The following is an 18810-nucleotide window of genomic DNA, read 5'->3' as shown; positions in this document are numbered from 1 at the left end:
GAAACTCCTGCTAATGTGTGAGTCGTGGCCATCGCATATGAGAAGCTGGTGCTAACTGTCTGCTTTTGTATGTGTCATTAGCTCAAAGATGCGTTTTAACCACTCTAACCTATAGAGATTACTTGTCTAGCCTTTCGTATTCGTAGAAAAGAACCACTAGTCAATGACTAAAGGCAGAATCCATGATTAGAGAACGTTCTTGCCTTTAAAGATCCTAAGAGCAGAAGGATGGTTCTGTCTACATAGATGCACTCGACTATCAAAACCCATTCCTAACGACTAGGATGCGCTTAATGCTTTGTACAAAGTGTTAAATCAAGTATAATTTGAGTAGATTCCATTGTTCCCTTATGTGATTCTGAAGTGTTAAACCACCTCTATATACATGTCAAACCATGCTGTAAGCACTAGTTTTGTTACACCATCTATGCGTATAGTCTTGATCCGTCAACTAATAGCAACCTATAAATGGGGATGTCATTGTATGAATCGTGGTACCTAGTCGCGACTAAGGGAAAATCGTGGTTAGGGTAGAAGTTAGTTTGGCGTCACATCATCGAAATTAAGTGACTAGTGCAACTAGAGTTCTTTAGCTATTTTCTTTAACAACCGATGCCCTAGAGAATAGCCGCTAATTGTTAGGTTTTTAATCCACTTTGGAAGTATCTGTTCTTGTGCTCCTGATAAATTCTGTTGCTTCTAGCAGGCTTAGGGACATGTCAAACCTCTATTAACATGTCATGTAACTAAACTCTTTAGCAACCCTAGCACTTTCTTACGTGATATGCGCTCTTGTACTTCTTAGATTAGATGTCTAATACTGCCTAGGCTATTAAAGTTTCACACTTAGCAACCCCCCCTAGGCTTTTATGGTGAACCATTGTTAGATGTTCTACATTTAATTACTTCCTCTAATGTAAGTCATGTCATAACGCGGGGGATGGCGTAACGTGGTGCATTTACCCTGCCAACTTTTAATAACTGTAAAAGGCGTCATCATTAATATTTTCATCTAACTTGCCTATCATGATCCATATCAGTCCACGCCTTCAAGAAAGTGACCTGACTCTGCATAGCTTGGTGATTCGTACCTATCAACCCTACAGCCGTGATGCAAATGGTCCTCTACTTTCTTTCATTTTATTTGCTTATATGTTTAATAACAACGCCCTTGGCACTAACTTTCACATACAAAACAGTTCCTAACTCTTCACTAGAGTATATAACCCATTCTATATGCCTTAAAAACTCTGCATTTAACTTGTTAAGTTGCTCTCTAGGTGTATAAATCGTAGAGGTAGACAAATTAGGCACTCTATTCTACAAGAGCATCTAAAAGGATTGGTCAGACATATGACCAAGCCACTCTGAAGTTCGATCCCTGTTGAACTAGCAAAAGTGAATCAATCCACTTCCGCTGTAGTTCTTATAGTCGGCTATATTATGACAATCCCTAACGCTGATTCTATATCGGCTTTAAATCATGCCTTCTAGCGAAAAAAAGGTGTGGACACGGCAAATCCGCCATGCCACTAAGGAGAAGGTAAATAAATCTATTGTATAAAAAGACAAAAAACATACAACAGTGGGTATTCGCTGGTGGTCACCCACCCAACTACTAATCCACCGATCTCAAGGTTATGTATGGCAGAGCGGACGGGATGCCCAGTTCTATTGAGTCTATGGTCGTATGTGAAAATTACTTGCCTATTGGGAGATATACAGTGAGAACTGTAATCCAGAACTGGCAAAAATCACAGAAAGCTGCCAATATTCTTAGCGGTCACCCTTCTTTCGTCTTTCTCCCCTTTAAGCACTTAACATTCTAATAGGCGTTAGGTACTCCCGACAATCCCTCGAGGCAGGAGAGTTGGCTTACCTACCCCGCCATATATTATGGTAAAGAGGTATAAAGATACGCCACTGTGGCTTCCCAATTGCTTTTATTTCCATACTATGCTCCATCATTCTTCTCTCTCAACCCCCACATAAGCTCGTCGCACGCTTCCCGTCTGCGGACGATTCGTACAAAAAATGACGCACGACTACCCAGGTATCAATGTTGACTTGCGCCATTATCATACTGGGCTGGCTGCGAAGTCATACCCCATTGGCGCCCATGGCAACTGCGCGGGCGCCGAATCGGAGCATTTGCCTGTCCGCGAAGTATTCATGATGGTATTGATGGACCGGTTGTCTGACAAGCCTAACTGGGACAAGAAGGTCTTCGATGAGGAAATAGTCGTCAAGTCGCGGACGGGGGCATTGGAGCAGCCGGAGGATAAGCTATATGCACAGCTGGTTGAGAGTAAATCGGGTGGAGTCAAAGTCCCATGCCACGCGCACGCATGATGTCGGAAACTGCTTTTGACTATGTATGTGGTTTATTAATTTGGGAATTCAAGTTATTAATATCCAATTTAGTGCATCAAGAAGTTGAGGGCGAAAGCTGCTAACTTCCAACGGACGGGTCTCATCCCTACCCTCGATTCGGTGGGCAACACCATTGTCAAGTCTGACACCGTCGTGACCTCGGAGTTGCAGAAGGAACTCCGCGATGCATTCGACCAGCTACGGGCCGATCAGGCATCTGATGTTGACTGGCATCCAGGCAGTGATGAGAAGGTGTATCCATTGCTTTTGGTGGTATGTTGTTGCAGTTAGGTGTTTCACTCGCTTGGGTGTTTCACTCGGATATGGACCACGTTAGTAGATATTTAAATATAAAGGCCTGGTCTAAATTTCAGTTCCTAAACTTAGTTTACGTTGTCGTATGAAGAAATGTTGATTACAAGAAGGAGGAGTACTTACTGTCGAAGCTGTCTGAGTCTTAGAGGCTTAAAGAGAGGCTAATATACAATTACAAGCTTATTTGCAAGTAAGTAGGGGTTGTATAAAGGCTTTATACAACCCCTACTTTCTTACGGCTTAGTTTAATTAATTAATTGTTGAGATATTTTATGATTTCGTACGATGCCAAGGAATAATCGGCGGTGAGCTTGTGTAGGCGACTCGCTTGTGAACTACGTTGATATATTTAGTAATTCTTAAGATACTAAGACGTAGGTGATATCTACAACCTTAGAAACTAATATCTTAATAATTACTAAAATAATCACTCTAAGACCAAGGTATATGAATTCAAGCGCATAGGAAATACTATAAAAAATAATAATAATAACCGTTATTGGGCTGTTGAGATATTATGTTATAGGTTTCTTAATTTTTGGTGAGAAATGGGGTGGGCGACTCGCTTGTGTAGGCGACTCGTATGTGAAATACGTTGCTCAACTTACCTGCATCCAAACCCCAAGACCAAATATCAAACAAAAAGATACCCAACTTACCATCGCTGCCCCATCACCCATCTAAATGAACCCCCCCGGCCAATACCCCCCCGGCCTTAGCGCCACCTCACAACTCATACACAGCGACCAATCTACGCCAACCCTATGCTCCGTATACGGACACTCCGTGGGGCGGCATATTGGTGCCAGCTGTGACCGGAGCCACCGGCAGGGACGCTGCTGGATGAAGCTGTGGCCACAGCGGTGATGGGTGTGGATGATTTTGCACATTGTGGGGAAATGGACTGGGATTGGATGTTGTGGTGGGTGGTGTTAGGAGTTGGTGGTGTTGGTGGTGTTGGTTTGATGGTTTGGATCGCTTACCTGGTTGGTGTGTTGCGTTCTTGCTGTGCGAATGTTGATGTGGTTTCTGGAGAGTGGGCAATGGGGAGAAGAAGAGGCTGTATTTATACAACCCATCTCGAAGGGCTTTCAGCTTGAGACTGTCGAGGATGTTCTGTGATGAGTGGTTGGCATGGTGGAAGTGGCGGCATTTCAGTGAGAGACATTTTTGGTAATGGTGAGGGTGAAGGGGGAACGAAGGAGGAGGAAGAGGGTGGTTGTGTATATGTTTCGAGATTTTTCTTTGAGTGACGGGGATGGATAAAGGAGTGTTTATACCCCTGTCTTGCCGCTCGGGCCGAGACGAGGTGGTGAATGTGGTGATATTCCGATGAAGAATGGCTATCTTCCTTTGATCCAGCATCTGGGCAATCGCTGAACAAAGAGGGTCTTTGTTCAAAGCTGAGTGTTTCGGTGGCTATTTTGTAATTCTTAGTCTGCCTAATTTGTTACAGATATTGCAGAGGAATACTTATACGTCCATCTAGACAAGATGAGGCTCCTCCTTGATAGGAGAAAAAGATGGGGGGTTTTAGAGCCCAGATCGTCCGATAGTTCAGACCAAGCCATGGCCTTGGTTTCTCGAAATCATCTAGGTCCACGGATATAGATTTCTCACCAGTCACTGGCAGACGTTGTGCTGTGTTTACTTGATATAAATTCATGGCACTGGCAGATTGGTCGATCGCGGTTCACACTAGTGAAACTACCCTACTATCTGGCTTCGAAACGTGAGACGCTTGAATGGTCCTGCTAGACATATCGGTTTTCACTGTTGCTTCTTCCTCCATAGTTTGGAGTGCTATTGGTTAAATGCGACGCACACCATCAACGGTGCAACATCTCAGCTTCAAAATTTAAGACTCTGTAATGGTCCTCTTAAACAGCATACGTAAGCAGATTTTGCTCTTGCTACCATTTCCCGAGTCTCGAGATGCTATAAAGTTCTTATGTGCCAGTCTCCTATTTTGCACAAAGAAACCCCTTTATGCCCTTCAAAACCCCATTCAACCATCTTGATCCACAATCCCATTATGAATCCTTGACTCATTCAAACTCCATCCCACCCCCATTCAACGTCCCCCCGTATAACCCCCGATCCTACAATCCCCTTTCCCCCCTTTCCAAACCGAAAAACACCACCCTCACATACCACCACCACCACCGCTACCAAAGATGTGCAAACAAACAACAACAACATACACCTGCCTACCCGCCCACCTTACCCACTACATAGCCTTTTGCTCCCTCAGCCCCCTCCCCTCCACCACACTCCACCATCACTCCACCCTCTCCTTCCCCTGTGACAGCTCAACTTCCAATTTTCACTCCCATACCCATTCTACTCCAGCTCCACACCCGCCCCACGGTCATGGTGACAGAGAGGGAGAACAACTCACTCTATCCCAAGCCCAAGAGTTAGTAGAGAAATGCTCTCGCGCCAAGTACGCACGCGAGGAGAGCAAGGGTGAGTGTCATGGGTGTCATGTTGAGAAGGCGTGGGCACGGAAAGCAGAGATGGGGGGGCATGGGGAGCATTGCTGTGTTATGTGAAGGGTAGGTAGAGAGTACGAGGGATATTGAGGTCAGAAATAGTATATTAGCACGAGAGAGAGGAGCGAAATTTGAGAAGCGTTGTGTTTTTATTAGATATGCTATTTTGCTCCTGCTGATAATTTTCGTGAATGTGGACGAGGTCGAAGTAATGAGGTCGTCCTTTATGAAGCCGGGAAGTTTAATGATAGAAGCAACAGCTCAGGAATATTAATATACTATGCCATTTTCAGGCACTGAAACCGTAATTGGTGGAATGGAATCAGTGGCAAAAGAGGATCTAGCTATGGCGACTGAGGCAAAGTTTCATGAGAAACATCGTTCGTACCTTCTCAAATTATAAACAGGAGCACTGCTCGTGCCTTCCCAAAGTTTGACGGGGGACGCCACCCATTCCTTCCCCAAGTTTGAAGAGGGACACTGATCGTGCCCTCCTAAAAATTGAAAAGGACAGTGCAAGTCAGCCACCATTTAAATCGGCTTTGGTTGGAATGAAGGTGCCAGTCAATAAACAAGTTACTCGGCAATAGAGCCAAAGAAACGGGCAAATTACATCAACGCGAGATAGTAACTGCACCAGCTGGAATTGTGTTCACTATGAAAAAAGAATACCTAGCCTTCCACCCACCTCATCCGAGAATTCACAGGCCAACCGTCTTCCTCGTCTCCTCAGTCAACTTGAACTTATGCTTCTCCACCCCCGTGATACCAACATTGATCTTATAGAGCGCGCCTCCGTTCCGCGCACTCTCAGGGTACAACTTCGCATTCTCCGCAGACTCGCTCGCCGTCGTGATCCACAGGTCCTCGCCGACGAATGCACAGCACGTCACGTTACGCGTCGGCAGTATGATCTCGCCCACGGTCTTGCCCTCGGGGCTGATGCGCAGCACCTTGCCGTCGCCGTACACGGCCTGCCAGATGTAGCCTTCGACGTCGACGGCAAATCCGTCGGGTTCAGAGCCAGTATCGAGCTTCCAGAAAACGCGCGGGTTGCTGATAGCACCGGTGGCGGCGTCGAAGTCGTAGGCGTAGATGGTGGCCTCTGTGGAGTGTACGAGGTAGAAGGCGGTATTGGAGAGGGACCAGCCGACGCTGTTGGGGATGACGAGTTCGGAGCGGTGAGTCTCACGCTTGAGGTTAGAGTCGAAGCTTAAAAGGTGTCCTGGCATTTGTCAGTTTTAGTGAGGGGATGCCGCGCTAGAAAGGGGAGAAATACCCTCTGGTTTACACGGTCCAGCGTGGAAATCAGTCATGGTCGCGATCCACATTCGGCCCTCGGAATCGACGTTCCCGTCGTTACTCCTCATCAGATCATCTCGAGCCTCATCTGCGTCATCGTAAAACCTCTTGATGTATTCGTACTTCCCCGTGTTCCGGTCTAGGATCGCAATTCCAGCCTTTCCGCCTATCAGGATCTTATCCTTGCTATCGACGCCCTCAATATCTGCCGTAACGCCAACTGGGATATCAAAGTCGATGGTCTTGAGCGATGACGGCCCTTCGGCGATATCAATCACGTGGAGCTTTCGTTGGATGATGTCGACGAAACGGAGGCGGTTGTTTTCAGGCTCGTAAAATGGGCCTTCAAGGAGGTCACCATTGGGCCTGAGGTATGGCTCCTGAATCTCCCATCTCTGTAATTCCGGCATGTTGTTGGGCGGACCGAGCTTGTTTATCTCGGTGCTTCTCTCGCTTTGGCGGCCTTGGGTCCAAATTTTGATCGGGTGGCTGGTAGCAGTCTGCAATTCGATCAAGGCTCCAAATGGTCGCTGCTTTCGAGAGTCGTCGAGAGAAGCGCGATTGAGAGGAGTGACGGATATATGAGAGATTTATCGGACGGAAGAGTCAGGTGGCTTCTTCGAGACTATCTCTTACCTGCGGAGCTCTCGGAAGGGCGGTCCGCGGCGACAAAACGGGGTTAGGCCAATCGATCGGAGAATATAAGGCTATCTGCCAAATATACTTGTGTTTATATATATGTGAACCTTGAGGGCGAATCGAGGGAGTTGCAGGCCTTTCACCTTTATCCGATTAGGATGTTATCGAGAGCGGGTTTGATTAATCTTATCCCCCTTGGTATGTATCCGTCGTCAGTCACCTGATATCCACAAGAAACTCGATGAAGTTTATCAAACCTTGGTCAGTCAAAGCCATTATCAGTAACAAGCAGTGGTGCCTTTTAGGAGCAATAAAACTCGGGGTTTACTGCTTTTCTATCAGCACAGCACAATTGATTATGAAGACTGGGCGCTACCTAGTATGAATCCCTTCTGGGCCGAGTAGACGCGATAAAAGGTATGGCTGTTAATCAAGTTAAAGCTCTTCTTCTATTCCATGGTGCACTTATGTTTGGGTATGAGATAGGAGACAAGAAGGCCATATGGCACAATGATAGTCACGTGATTCATATACACTTTGAACTTGACGAAACCAGGGATGGAAGGAGGATCTGACTGAGAAAGCCATGCAGTGTTTTTCATGCAAGTCATGAACGACGTTGCAGGTACGGAATAAGCAGGTCGATATGAAATCCTCGAGCCGGATCTATTTACGGTCATGTGATACTGGACCTCCCGAAGGTTATGGGACGTGCGGAATACGGGGAACTACGGAGTACACACGAATTTTTTGTGTGGTAATCTCCGACAACCGTAATCAGTCTCTTCGGGCAATGGAGCAGAAGCTTCACAGTAGAGTACAGTAAAATAGTATAATATAATTAATTGAATTACAACCTAATCTACGGGCCTACGTACGCTATTTGTAGGCCTGGGGAAACCCCCAAGACCCTGACGAGCTCACTGTGCTTCAGCTGAGCTCAGTCAGTGGCTTTCAATACTCTAGCCTGGCGCCACTGTCTGACTCGTGAGCCAACCGGGAAGCTGGACAGTTCCCTAGCGAAAACCTGTCATTTTTGGGCGTAAAAGTCCACCGTATCCCACGGGAATGTCCGTTTCCCCAACAGTTACAGTACGTACCCATATATATCACGTGATGCTTCTGCAATTCTACCCCATACCCCCCCTAACCAGCCATTCAGAGTAGACTGTTTCTGTGACTGTACCTATACAACCTCCATTTCCTGAAGCTCTCTTTTCAAGTGAGCAATGAAGCTTGACTTGATTGATTTGCTTGCTGTTCTTAATATAGTTTAAGGTTTTCAAAGCTGCAATTGCTTTAGATATTGAAACTTGAGGAATAACAGGTGCCGCCGTTACAGTACATGTGGTATATAAAGCGTGTTACGCGTATTCCGGGGGAGCCAGAATACTGTAGTCTTTTTGGCTCAGTGGGATGTAGCGCAAGCGTAACCATACATCATTACAATAACCTCCTCCTCTTCATCATTATCCTCTTCCTCTTGTATAATGTCATATTGTACTGCAATCTGCTTAACAAGCTCTTCATGTAATTCTTCAATAACCTCGTTTGATGGATTAATGAAGTTTTTAATGTTCATAAGCCTATGGATCCTTTGCTCTTGAGCTAAAGCACTCATACTTGTTTGAATCTCTTGTAAAACTTCATAAAATGCTTCCTATAGGTTATATAAACCACATTCTGTAGAAATAGTAAACCCTTTTTTCTAACAGTTGATAGTTGTTAATGGTTGAATTGTTTCCTATGTAGAAATTCCCTATCAAATCGCATAGAGAACATACTGAGTTTTTTTATAATCGTAGTTTGCATTGAACTCCTTTTGCAAGAATAGAATCAATTGTTTTATATGTAGCACTTCTAATTTTGAATAATCCCTTAATCGAGCAGTTGATAAATTGATGTTATGTTTAGAGGAAACCACATAACTCATGTCCATTTTAACAGAGTTCCATTATCTATGACAACATTCCATTACAACTTCATAACCACTGAAATTATCCATTAATAGTAGAACAGGGCATTGTGCTCTACTATCAAACCATTATAATCATTTAATCATAATGAAATTATTCATCTATGTGTAACGCTGACTTCTAAATGATAGAAGACACAGAGGTTTCTTGCGTAAGGTTGACTTGACAGAGGAGGCAGGGATTAGACATAAAGGCTTTTAAGTAACAACAGTATTGTAAAGAATACTATATTGAGTTGAGCACGAAGCTCCTATCTAAGGAAATACTATCTACTTATATAGTGGTGTCGTGCCAAAGGGATATCAAGGATATTTTGGATAACAAATATCCATGATATTAGCTGAGGCGTAGAGGAGGCACAGTATTGGTACTAAGTGTCCTATGCTGTTTCTTAGAAGTGTGGTTGAAGGATGGTGATTGTGGTTCCTAGGGGCGAGTAAAAGCACTGTCTTAGGGGCCTAGATCCGGCCGTTAGGGAGTTGAAGCCTTCATAACCACCTAGAGATGCTTGAAGGGAGCAGGAATGGATGGAGATGGGAGTTATAATGCGTAATTGACTGGAAGTAGAGCCCTGAGGGTCTAGGGGGAAAAGTTCTGAGCAATTTGTCAATTTCCGAGGATAGTTGTAGGTGGGGAAGGAGACGTGCATGAACCGGTCCGCACATCACAGTGTTAAAATTTCATGCCACAGGTAGAGTACTCTTGTGGTGATTATCCTCCTTACTGATCTGTTTGTGGCAGGTTTCACGTCCGATTTGCACAGTCTGAAGCTCTTGACTATAGTATACGATGACCACAAAGCTCTGCTGGCACAGTAAACCTCTGCCGTATGAAGGTTGGTTGGAGCTGTTTAATCTGCTGTGTGCTTCAGAAGTGTAGTGTCCAGGATGGGGGAATTGCAATGTGCGGTGACCGACTTTTATTTTGCCTGAAACTACACGTCTACGCTCTGGGGCATGGATATGCCATATACATGAGATGAGAAGTACATGTCACCCCTGTTGTGGGCATGCAGGTTGGAGGATATGCAGCCACTGGACAATGGGACCTTATGGTGGTTTGACCGCTGACCGCTAGATCTCGAACATCGGTTTCAGAGGGATCCAATGCACGCAGTGTCTGGGTGCATGACAACGAGGGTTCGAACCTCTCACCGTCGCCAACTCTGCAGAAAGTCGGAGACAAGCCCTTGGTGCTTCACATCCCCCACAATCATGTACGTCGAAGCTTACCCTGGCCGTCACCAACAAGGCATCATTTACTGGACGCGTATGCATGTACTTAGCAATGGGTATAGCGGCCTACGCCTTGCACAACCGCGTGTACGGAGTACGAAGGCCGTGGTCACTAAATTGGGCTCGGCCACCAGCGCGTCGGGCCACTGGTTTGTTAACTACGGAGTATTAGCATATTTCCGATTCCGATCAGCTAGTCCACCGCACCGCCGACCCATCACAGAGGCAGCATCCGAATAACTCCGTGCTAATCTCGGACTCAACTTGAGCGACGCTGAAACCGGAGATAATTAATTGTCACACCGTTCAAATACTTGGCTAACACAGCCATCATGCAGGGAGCAGGACCCTGCGATAGCTGAATTCGGACAAGTCAGCTAATTTGCGCATGCTGAACTGAGGAAGCTTGTTGGATGACAAAATCTTTTCACAGGTTTGGGAATGGCTTCACAATACCGAAAGTCTTGGCTATATCGTCATGTGGAACAGATGGCCTCCAGTAAGATCAGATGCAGTAGCTCGACATGAACCCCAGAATATAGGATCGGATTTCCAAGATGCTGGTCCAAAAGGCCTTTATCCACCCTTCTCCGCTATGTTTTTCCCTTGGTGCCCGAGTATGAGTTGTGAGTTGCCATTTCACCCCGCGCTGTGGCATTGGTTCATGGTCCCCAACAGGAGACAGATAGTGTCCATATGCATGTAAACGCCAACCGTTTCCGAAATGTGTGAAAAACTTGAGCCAAGGAGCAGATTCACACCACGCTGTACTTGAATTACTTCCCCTTGAAGTGACTGAAACCATAACTGTATGAAGCCATACTGGGATCGCCACAACCAAAAAAACGGCCGGGCAGGGACCTCTAATTTCTCATGCGAGGTCGACGCAAAGCTGCGCACAATCCTTCGCTCCTTCGCTCACAAGTCCGGCAAAGCGAGATCATAGGCCCTGTGAATTCTTCAAAACTTGTCGCCTTGGTTGTGTCTTGCTTCCTTGGGCAGTTCGACCGACGTCAAGCCCCCGTGATGAAGGTTTGATGCGGTGGGAGGCACAGAAGCAAAACCAACAGGCCGTTTTATGCTCGACGTGTGAAACAGTCATACTCGTTGTCGGCAGTGCATGGACATGGGGTATGCAGCTGGTGGATTTATATGCACTCCGCACTCCACCGAGTCCACTCACAAAGTGAGTAACTTACTTCCCAGTGTACGTACTCAGTAGCGGGAAATACTACTCTGTGATACAGTTGCACATCCTGGACGAAGTCAACCAGTGGTTTGCTACAATATGAGATGTAATTAGGATCATTCCAAGGCACACGACTGGGTATCTGACGAAATGAATGGAAGCCAAAGGCACCAGCGAGGCAACCTTGGGACGATCAGTCCGTCATCGCCACCTTTTCGCCCTGCATTATGAGCGTCTGTTTTACACGCCACTCGGATCGCTCGGCGAGGCGAAGGCTGGGTCGCACAATGGGTTGGAAATCAATGGGCGGCTTGCATGAGGAACGTGGAAGCAATTAATCCCCACAGACAGCTTTTGTGCCTGCATTGCCGGGAGGGCTGAACTTGGCGCGTTGGACGAAATCCCACGGACGAAATCCCACGGACCCGCAGGGTGTTTGTTCATCTTGCATTTGCTGCTCCCTTGTCGGGCCCACAGTGATAGAGCTGTAGTGCCGACCGGGTCGTGCCTCTCGGGACATTTCCGATACGTCAAGTACGATGCTGGACAATGATTGCATTGGGATGAGGTTTTTTGAAGTCGTGGACAGTGCCACTGATATACAAGTCCAGGAGTAAGCGTGCCGAACGCGCCATTTGTTTTAATCCTCGATCCGCGAGCCGTGCAGGTATGTTTTATCAGGAGCCTCTTCTGCTGTTCCTTCCTTGCAAAGGCCGTAACTTCCTGTCAGTTGTGTTTCGTCCAATGTGATTTACAAGGGCAAGGTTAGATTAGATTGCCTTTGCACACGCAGTACCACAACTGGACCCGGGCTACCTGTTTCTGTTCTAGGCGTTACTTCTCCCTCGTTGGATTTGGACCCTAGTGGCTCGTCCCGCCTTCCCCGGCCCACTAACAAACCGAGTTGCTGTAAAGATCTCCGCCACGGTCAGGACGACTGGACGACTTCTTAGAGCGAGTGCAGAGCACACACGCTACGACTCAGCCGGAGTGGAGTGCGATTCTAAACCCCCAAACAGTCGCAGGATCCTTTCCCCGGCCGGAGGTCCTATCACCTGCCCGATAGACTGTGCGGAGCGAGCAGGGTAGCTAGAGTAGTATCGGTAGGTGTGATGGGATGCAGAAACTGGGACATGACGACACGTCTGCACAGCCAACACGGTCGATTCAGCAGTGATTTGCAACGTTCACCCAGCGTACCTTATTACCTTTCAAGCTACTCCCAACTCATCTGGCGTTGACCCGCACCACAGTATTGGGCTAAGCCTGGAGCCAGTACCGAGCTTCTCCGTCCGTACCTGTGGATCAGTTACCCTGAGCGGCGACATCCTTTCTCCCCGCCTACGCCCTAAACAAGCGCGAAAGGCTTCCCTATTTGGAGTAGAGTATTGGGGGGTATTTGGCTTTCTCTCCGGTCTACGCACGGTATGAGCCAAGAGTGCTTTCAGTGCTCATCAAGGTGCACATGTCCCCACACTGCATCCCATGCCCTGGCTGTTGGGAACATGTTTTCTCACAGGACAACGGCTACGGAGCCCAATCCCCCCCCTCCTCCCCCCCCCAAAATATGCGTGGGGCTTCAGATGCAGAGCAAGTCCGCTTCCGCTCATGCAAACTCTTTCCTACGGTTCCCACGATACGGGATCTATGAGCCCTAGGATGTAGGGATACGAAGGCTGGCTATCATGACGAGAGTCTACCGCTGTTGTTAAGCCTGGCCAACCGCAGCCAGTCAGCTCCATAGTATCAACGAACCACTCACAACCCTCAACTCATTCTTCACTATTTGACTGGTTCGCCCACAACAAATAGACGTCGTCCCTCCTTGGGTAATTTGTTCTCCCTCAATATATTGCACCGACTGTTGTGCTACTGGCCTGGACGCAATAGAAGCGCGCCAATCTCAACCTGTACATCTCACTTGAAAACGATCCTGCTCATAGCTGACAGAAACCAAGATCCAGCCGCCTATCGAATCAACGGTTTTGAAACTCATCCGCCCACGTTTCGGAGCACTGTGGTGGCCTTTTAGGCAACTCGCAATCGTCTTTCGCCCTGGCTGTGCAAACCCTCCTCTACCGGACGACGCCCCAAGCGTTCGCTGCTTCCACCTTCTTGTATCCTGCAAATTCCGCACGAAGCCTCAAAAACAACAACCCAGTGTTGTAGGGAGAGGCCACATACTATCTGACCAGAGCCCCCACGGCAGTCCAGCTTTGGGACAGGACGGGCCAAAACTCCCATGTCCCGATCTCTGGGACCATAAAGGGCCAGGAGATCAGGGCTCAATGTCACAGAGGCCAGCTCCGTCTCGTCCTGTATCTCAATCAACCGCCGATGGCCGGAATGATAGTTCGCCCGCTGATACTTTTCGGAGACAAGGAGGTCAACATGCTAGGCTTGACCATGGAGATGAAATCTCTCGAGAACAAAATTCACAGCTGCTGAGCCACCAACCAGCGGCGCAACCTCCTGCGCAACCTTATCCGCAAATGACGCCTGGAGATAGTCGTACACTTGGTGGTGCTTCTCGGGGAGTTGGGGTCCATACCATGTTAAACCCAACGGGGTCTGCAACCGCTGGTGTGCACTCCACGTTTGGTTCAAATTCCCAGATGGCTTTCGTGGACCGGTCGCTACCACAACAGACTACTGGCACAGGCATACTGCCACTCATATCGCGCTTAAACCGCCCTCCGAATAGCCCTGGTTTGTTGCCAACGAACGCCGGCTTCGCCGGGCGGCGCAGGAGAAGTCTGGTCCCAAGCGTCCATAGATCTATTAGTCTTGGCAATTCGGCGATGGGAGCCCAGAGACCCTTCGTACAGCCACCACCTGAGCACGAGGCGGGGTGGCCGCACGTTGTAGCCCCGGGGACAGGTGATTCGTCAGAAATCCCACCAGTGCCCGCTATTCCTGCACATATTCGAGGTCCTATCAATTTGCCTCCTCCAGTGTCTGGGCCACCTTTAAACCGACGAGCGAGTGTTGCTGTGATGGGAGGGCCAACACCAAGGTTACCAAATTCACAGAGTGCAAGCCCGAACTCTCCCTACTCTTATAGCAGCCACCCATCGCCCGCTCCGATAACTCAGCTGAGCCAGCCGCCTGCTGGCCCACCATATTTCACAGGTTCAACGCAAAGAGGAGCTGTCCCAGAAGGAGGTCCGTCACAAGGAAACCTACAAGAACCAGGCCCCTACACAACTCAACCACCGGAGAGAATACCCCTCCAAGGCCCCGTTAGCGGTGGGCATGGCCTGGTTTGGGCAGCAAGAAATGGCGAGTTCAACATAACTGTGGATGTGGATGTAGGATCGATTGAGGCCGCCAATAGGCGTAAGCGCAATGCCAGTGCCTCCGCGCGTTTCCGCGAAAGGGCGAAAGATAAAAAGCAACAGGAGAGCAAAGAAATTCAAGATAGAGATAAGCTGATAGACAACTACAAGGAACGGAGCGACTTCTATCGGGCGGAGAGAGATACATTGTGGCAGATGTTATACGACAACCCGGCAACTAGAAGCCAGGCTTTACAAAAGCGGCCGCAGAGTCCTAATGTTAGAGAGCCCTCTCCTCTTTCTCAAGCCCTTCCTCCCGGCTCACGACGGCAATCCCCTGGAGGTGACATGAGCCAAAGCGAAAGACCTGCAAGACGAAGGCGACTAGACGACCAAGGAGAATATGAACGCTCTGGCAACCAACCTAGACCAGAAGAAGGGCAGCATATGCAATATCTCCCTCCAACCAACCCATACGCCAGCGCACAACCTCGACCAGAAGGCCAGCAGCCACAATATCTACCTCCCCAATCCAGAAGCGTTTCTGGCCCTGTAGCGGGGTCAAGTTGGCTTTCCAATACCGTTGCCCAACGTCCGCAATCTATCTTCCATCCCCAAGGTAGTAGTGACCGACCGTGGCCAAGTGGACAACTACCACAGCAACAACCACAGTACCAAGCACAGTACGAAGCAAATCATCAAGCAAATCATCAAGTAAATCATCAAGCAAATCATCAAGCAAATCATCAAGCAAATCATCAAGCAAATCATCAAGCAAATCATCAAGCAAATCATCAAGCAAATCATCAAGCAAATCATCAAGCAAATCATCAAGCAAATCATCAAGCAAATCATCAAGCAAATCATCAAGCTCAACAGCAAGCTCAACAGCAAACACAACAGCAAGCGCAACAACCGACGCCGAAGCCAGGCGACTCTACCGGGCAGCGGCAATAGGGTCGTCACTATCATCACTCCAAATACTGCCCGCCAAAACATACCCTTTATCAAACCAAATTAACCCAACGGTACCATATTACAACCTACTGCAAGCAACAACGAATTATCATACTATCACACTATTATTTATCTCATATCACATCACATTATATATTGTACCGCATCTTCTGTTGTACCACACCATCTGTTTTTATAACTCGCTCTTATCACGGCACACTGCGTGTGCCAACACCACCGAAGAATTGCATAGATCGGGCGACCGAGCATACCTATTTATACCCCTTTTGTTTCTCAGCGTGGCGGAGTCTTTTTGTTATCGCTTTGTTTTTTTCTGCAGCGGCGGCGGGTGTTTGGAGCATGGAGCTTATATGCTAAAGTAAAAGGCGAACTGGGGCGGGGAAGGAGGTCTTGTAACTATTTATTTATATCACGTACTGGGCGGAGCAGATTGGGAACTACCAGGATGGGGGAGAGAAAGTTTTAAGGGGGTTATTTGTTTGGAGTTTGGGGAGACGGTGACGTTGACGGCAGCTGAAATTGGACATATACTGGCAGTCTTTCAATATAACAGGACTGTCTGAGTGGAATGCAAGGAATATATATATATACAGTATCGATAATACCAAATTGTTAAGAATAAGCGTCGTCGTAGTTCAGATTACCTATCTGCAAACCAGGGGTGGCCGCATAACGGGCCGCATATGAAATGCAATACATGACAGCTACTTACATTTATACATTGAAAATGTTTACAAAAGCATATGCTTATATACACACCTTAAAAAGCACAATATAGCTAGTACAATGTTCCAAATAAATTATTTACAATACTAAGCAAGAAATAGTGGTCTTAGAGAAAGGAGGCAGCTCATATTTTATTTTGAAGGCCTAGATTCGGCAACAACCGCGGCAATATCGCGCCAAAGCACGGTATCGTCATATGCTGACACCACTTCACTCCACTCCCCAACACTTCCCCCCCCGCACTGTAACCCCACATCTAACCTTTACCTCTTGTTGGCTCTTTCCCTGAACTTCATTCCACTTGAGATGCTCGTTCATAAGCTCTGTTCTCCCTTCCGCAACGCAGCATTATCTTCAGTAGCCCACTCAAAACCTTCATCGAACATTACGCGCTTCAAAGCTTCACCGCGACTGCCACCAGCTTCCAACCCGCATAAACAATACCAACTTTTCAGTACACAGACAACCCTTACGATGTCTTCCGACCTTTCCGTCGAATTGACAGCCCCCAATGGCGTCACGTACACCCAGCCCATCGGCCTGTACATCAATGGGGAGTTCGTAAAGAGCAGCAATGGCCAGAAGATCGAGACGATCAACCCCACGTAAGTCCAATCCTGCTCGTCTCACCGCCGGTGTCATTCCACAGAAACTTACTATTGCCTTGACAGAAATGAGACCCCAATCACTTCCGTGTACGCAGCTACCGAAGACGACGTAAACGCTGCAGTTGCCGCAGCCCGCGCCGCCTTCAAGAACCCTACATGGCGCGACATCCCCGCCACCGATCGCGGGACGATGATGTTCAAGCTTGCCGACCTCATGGACAAGCACGCGGAGACACTGGCCACCATTGAGACATGGGACAATGGAAAGCCATATAGCGTGTCTCTCAATGACGACGTCGCGGGCAGCGCGACGGTCTTGAGGTACTATGCCGGCTACGCGGACAAGAACCACGGCCAGACCATTGACGTCGGTGCCGATAAGTTGGCATATACTATCAAAGAGCCCGTTGGCGTTTGCGGGCAGATCATCCCCTGGAACTTTCCACTGGAGATGGCGGCGTGGAAGTTGGGACCGGCTTTGGCGTGTGGTAATACGGTTGTCCTCAAGGCAGCGGAGCAGACCCCGTTATCGATTCTGTACATGGCTAGTTTGTTGAAGGAGGCTGGTTTCCCGCCAGGAGTTATTAATATTATCAACGGGCATGGAAGAGAGGCTGGGAAGGCACTTGCGAGCCATTTGGACGTCGATAAGATTGCGTTCACTGGTAGCACCACTACGGGCAAGGAGATTATGAAGATGGCATCCATTAACATGAAGAACATCACTCTCGAGACTGGTGGAAAGTCTGCGTTGTTGATCTTCGATGACGCCGAGCTTGACCAAGCTGTCAAATGGGCTGTAAGTTTCTTCACGGTTTTGATGCAGAATGAACGCAACCTAACATGCATAGCACATCGGCATCTTCTACAACCAAGGTCAAGTCTGCTGCGCCACATCCCGCATCCTCGTCCAGGAGGGTGTCTATGACAAGTTTGTCGCTGACTTCAGCAAATACGTCTCTGAGATCCAAGTCGTCGGCGACCCTTTCGCCGCAACCACCAGCCAAGGCCCTCAGATCACCAAGGTACAGCACGAGCGCGTTCTCGGCTTCGCCAAGTCCGGCAAGGACCAAGGCGCGAAGCTGGTCTGTGGTGGAGAGAGCTTCACAGACGTAGGCGACGGAAAGGGATACTTCGTCAAGCCCACTATCTTCTCAGACGTCAAGCCCGAGATGGACATCTACAAAGAGGAAGTTTTCGGACCCTTTGTTGTCATTGCATCTTTCAAGACCGAGCAGCAGGCTATCGAGATGGCTAACGAGACGATCTACGGCCTGGGTTCGGCTGTTTTCACGCAGAATATCCAGCGTGCGCATGGCATTGCGAGGAAGCTGGAGGCGGGCATGGTATGGATTAACTCGAGCAATGACGGTGACTTCAGGGTGCCATTTGGAGGCGTGAAACAGAGTGGGATTGGCAGGGAGCTCGGGGAGGCGGGGTTGGCTGGGTATACGAACTCGAAGGCTGTGCATGTTAATATCGGAACCAGGCTGTAAAGTGCTTGAGGGGTTGAGGAATGGTGGAATGCCTGCCCCTGAAAAGGGCTAGCCTGGACATATTGTACATTTGAATCAATTGGCTGGATATTGATGTCCCGTATCCCAAAAATACGGATTTAGTCAATAATGCACTTAATTTACATTTAGAGTTTAGAGTATACTATCCATCCTTGTTCAGATTCACCACACTGTGCTTC

At 48.0% G+C, this 18810-nt stretch overlaps 4 protein-coding genes across 4 annotated transcripts; 3 read left to right on the top strand and 1 right to left on the bottom strand.

Annotated features, from left to right (window-relative positions):
• Positions 1–2034: 2034 nt before the first annotated feature.
• VC83_00383 (uncharacterized protein) lies at positions 2035–2352 on the top strand (the record flags this gene model as incomplete). The annotated part of the gene is made up of 1 exon (XM_024464077.1): positions 2035–2352. One exon carries the CDS (start codon positions 2035–2037, stop codon positions 2350–2352), a length of 318 nt encoding a protein of 105 aa, XP_024328127.1.
• Positions 2353–5884: 3532 nt separating this feature from the next.
• Positions 5885–6895, bottom strand: VC83_00382 (uncharacterized protein; the record flags this gene model as incomplete). The annotated part of the gene is made up of 2 exons (XM_024464076.1): positions 5885–6408; positions 6463–6895. 2 exons carry the CDS (start codon positions 6893–6895, stop codon positions 5885–5887), a joined length of 957 nt encoding a protein of 318 aa, XP_024328126.1.
• A 5909-nt stretch (positions 6896–12804) lies between these two features.
• On the top strand, positions 12805–15823 carry VC83_00381 (uncharacterized protein; the record flags this gene model as incomplete). Its single annotated transcript, XM_024464075.1, has 3 exons — positions 12805–13434; positions 13483–15516; positions 15566–15823. The coding sequence occupies exons 2-3, from the start codon at positions 13813–13815 to the stop codon at positions 15821–15823; spliced, it is 1962 nt and encodes a 653-aa protein (XP_024328129.1). The 5' UTR covers positions 12805–13434; positions 13483–13812.
• A 911-nt stretch (positions 15824–16734) lies between these two features.
• Positions 16735–18784, top strand: VC83_00380 (uncharacterized protein). Its single transcript, XM_024464074.1, has 3 exons — positions 16735–17111; positions 17178–17913; positions 17966–18784. The coding sequence occupies exons 1-3, from the start codon at positions 16813–16815 to the stop codon at positions 18608–18610; spliced, it is 1680 nt and encodes a 559-aa protein (XP_024328128.1). The 5' UTR covers positions 16735–16812; the 3' UTR covers positions 18611–18784.
• The last annotated feature ends 26 nt before the right edge of the window (positions 18785–18810 follow it).

Source organism: Pseudogymnoascus destructans (assembly GCF_001641265.1).
Source record: "Pseudogymnoascus destructans isolate 20631-21 unplaced genomic scaffold scaffold_1, whole genome shotgun sequence".
NCBI lineage: Eukaryota > Fungi > Ascomycota > Leotiomycetes > Thelebolales > Thelebolaceae > Pseudogymnoascus > Pseudogymnoascus destructans.
This window is presented reverse-complemented; position numbering and strand designations above follow the sequence as displayed.

Coding starts and splice junctions, on each gene's coding strand:
- VC83_00380 (XM_024464074.1), top strand. CDS start 16,813: ATGCTCGTTCATAAGCTCTGTTCTCCCTTCCGCAACGCAGCATTATCT. Junction 17,112..17,177: donor ATCGAGACGATCAACCCCAC/GTAAGTCCAATC, acceptor TTGCCTTGACAG/AAATGAGACCCCAATCACTT. Junction 17,914..17,965: donor ACCAAGCTGTCAAATGGGCT/GTAAGTTTCTTC, acceptor TAACATGCATAG/CACATCGGCATCTTCTACAA.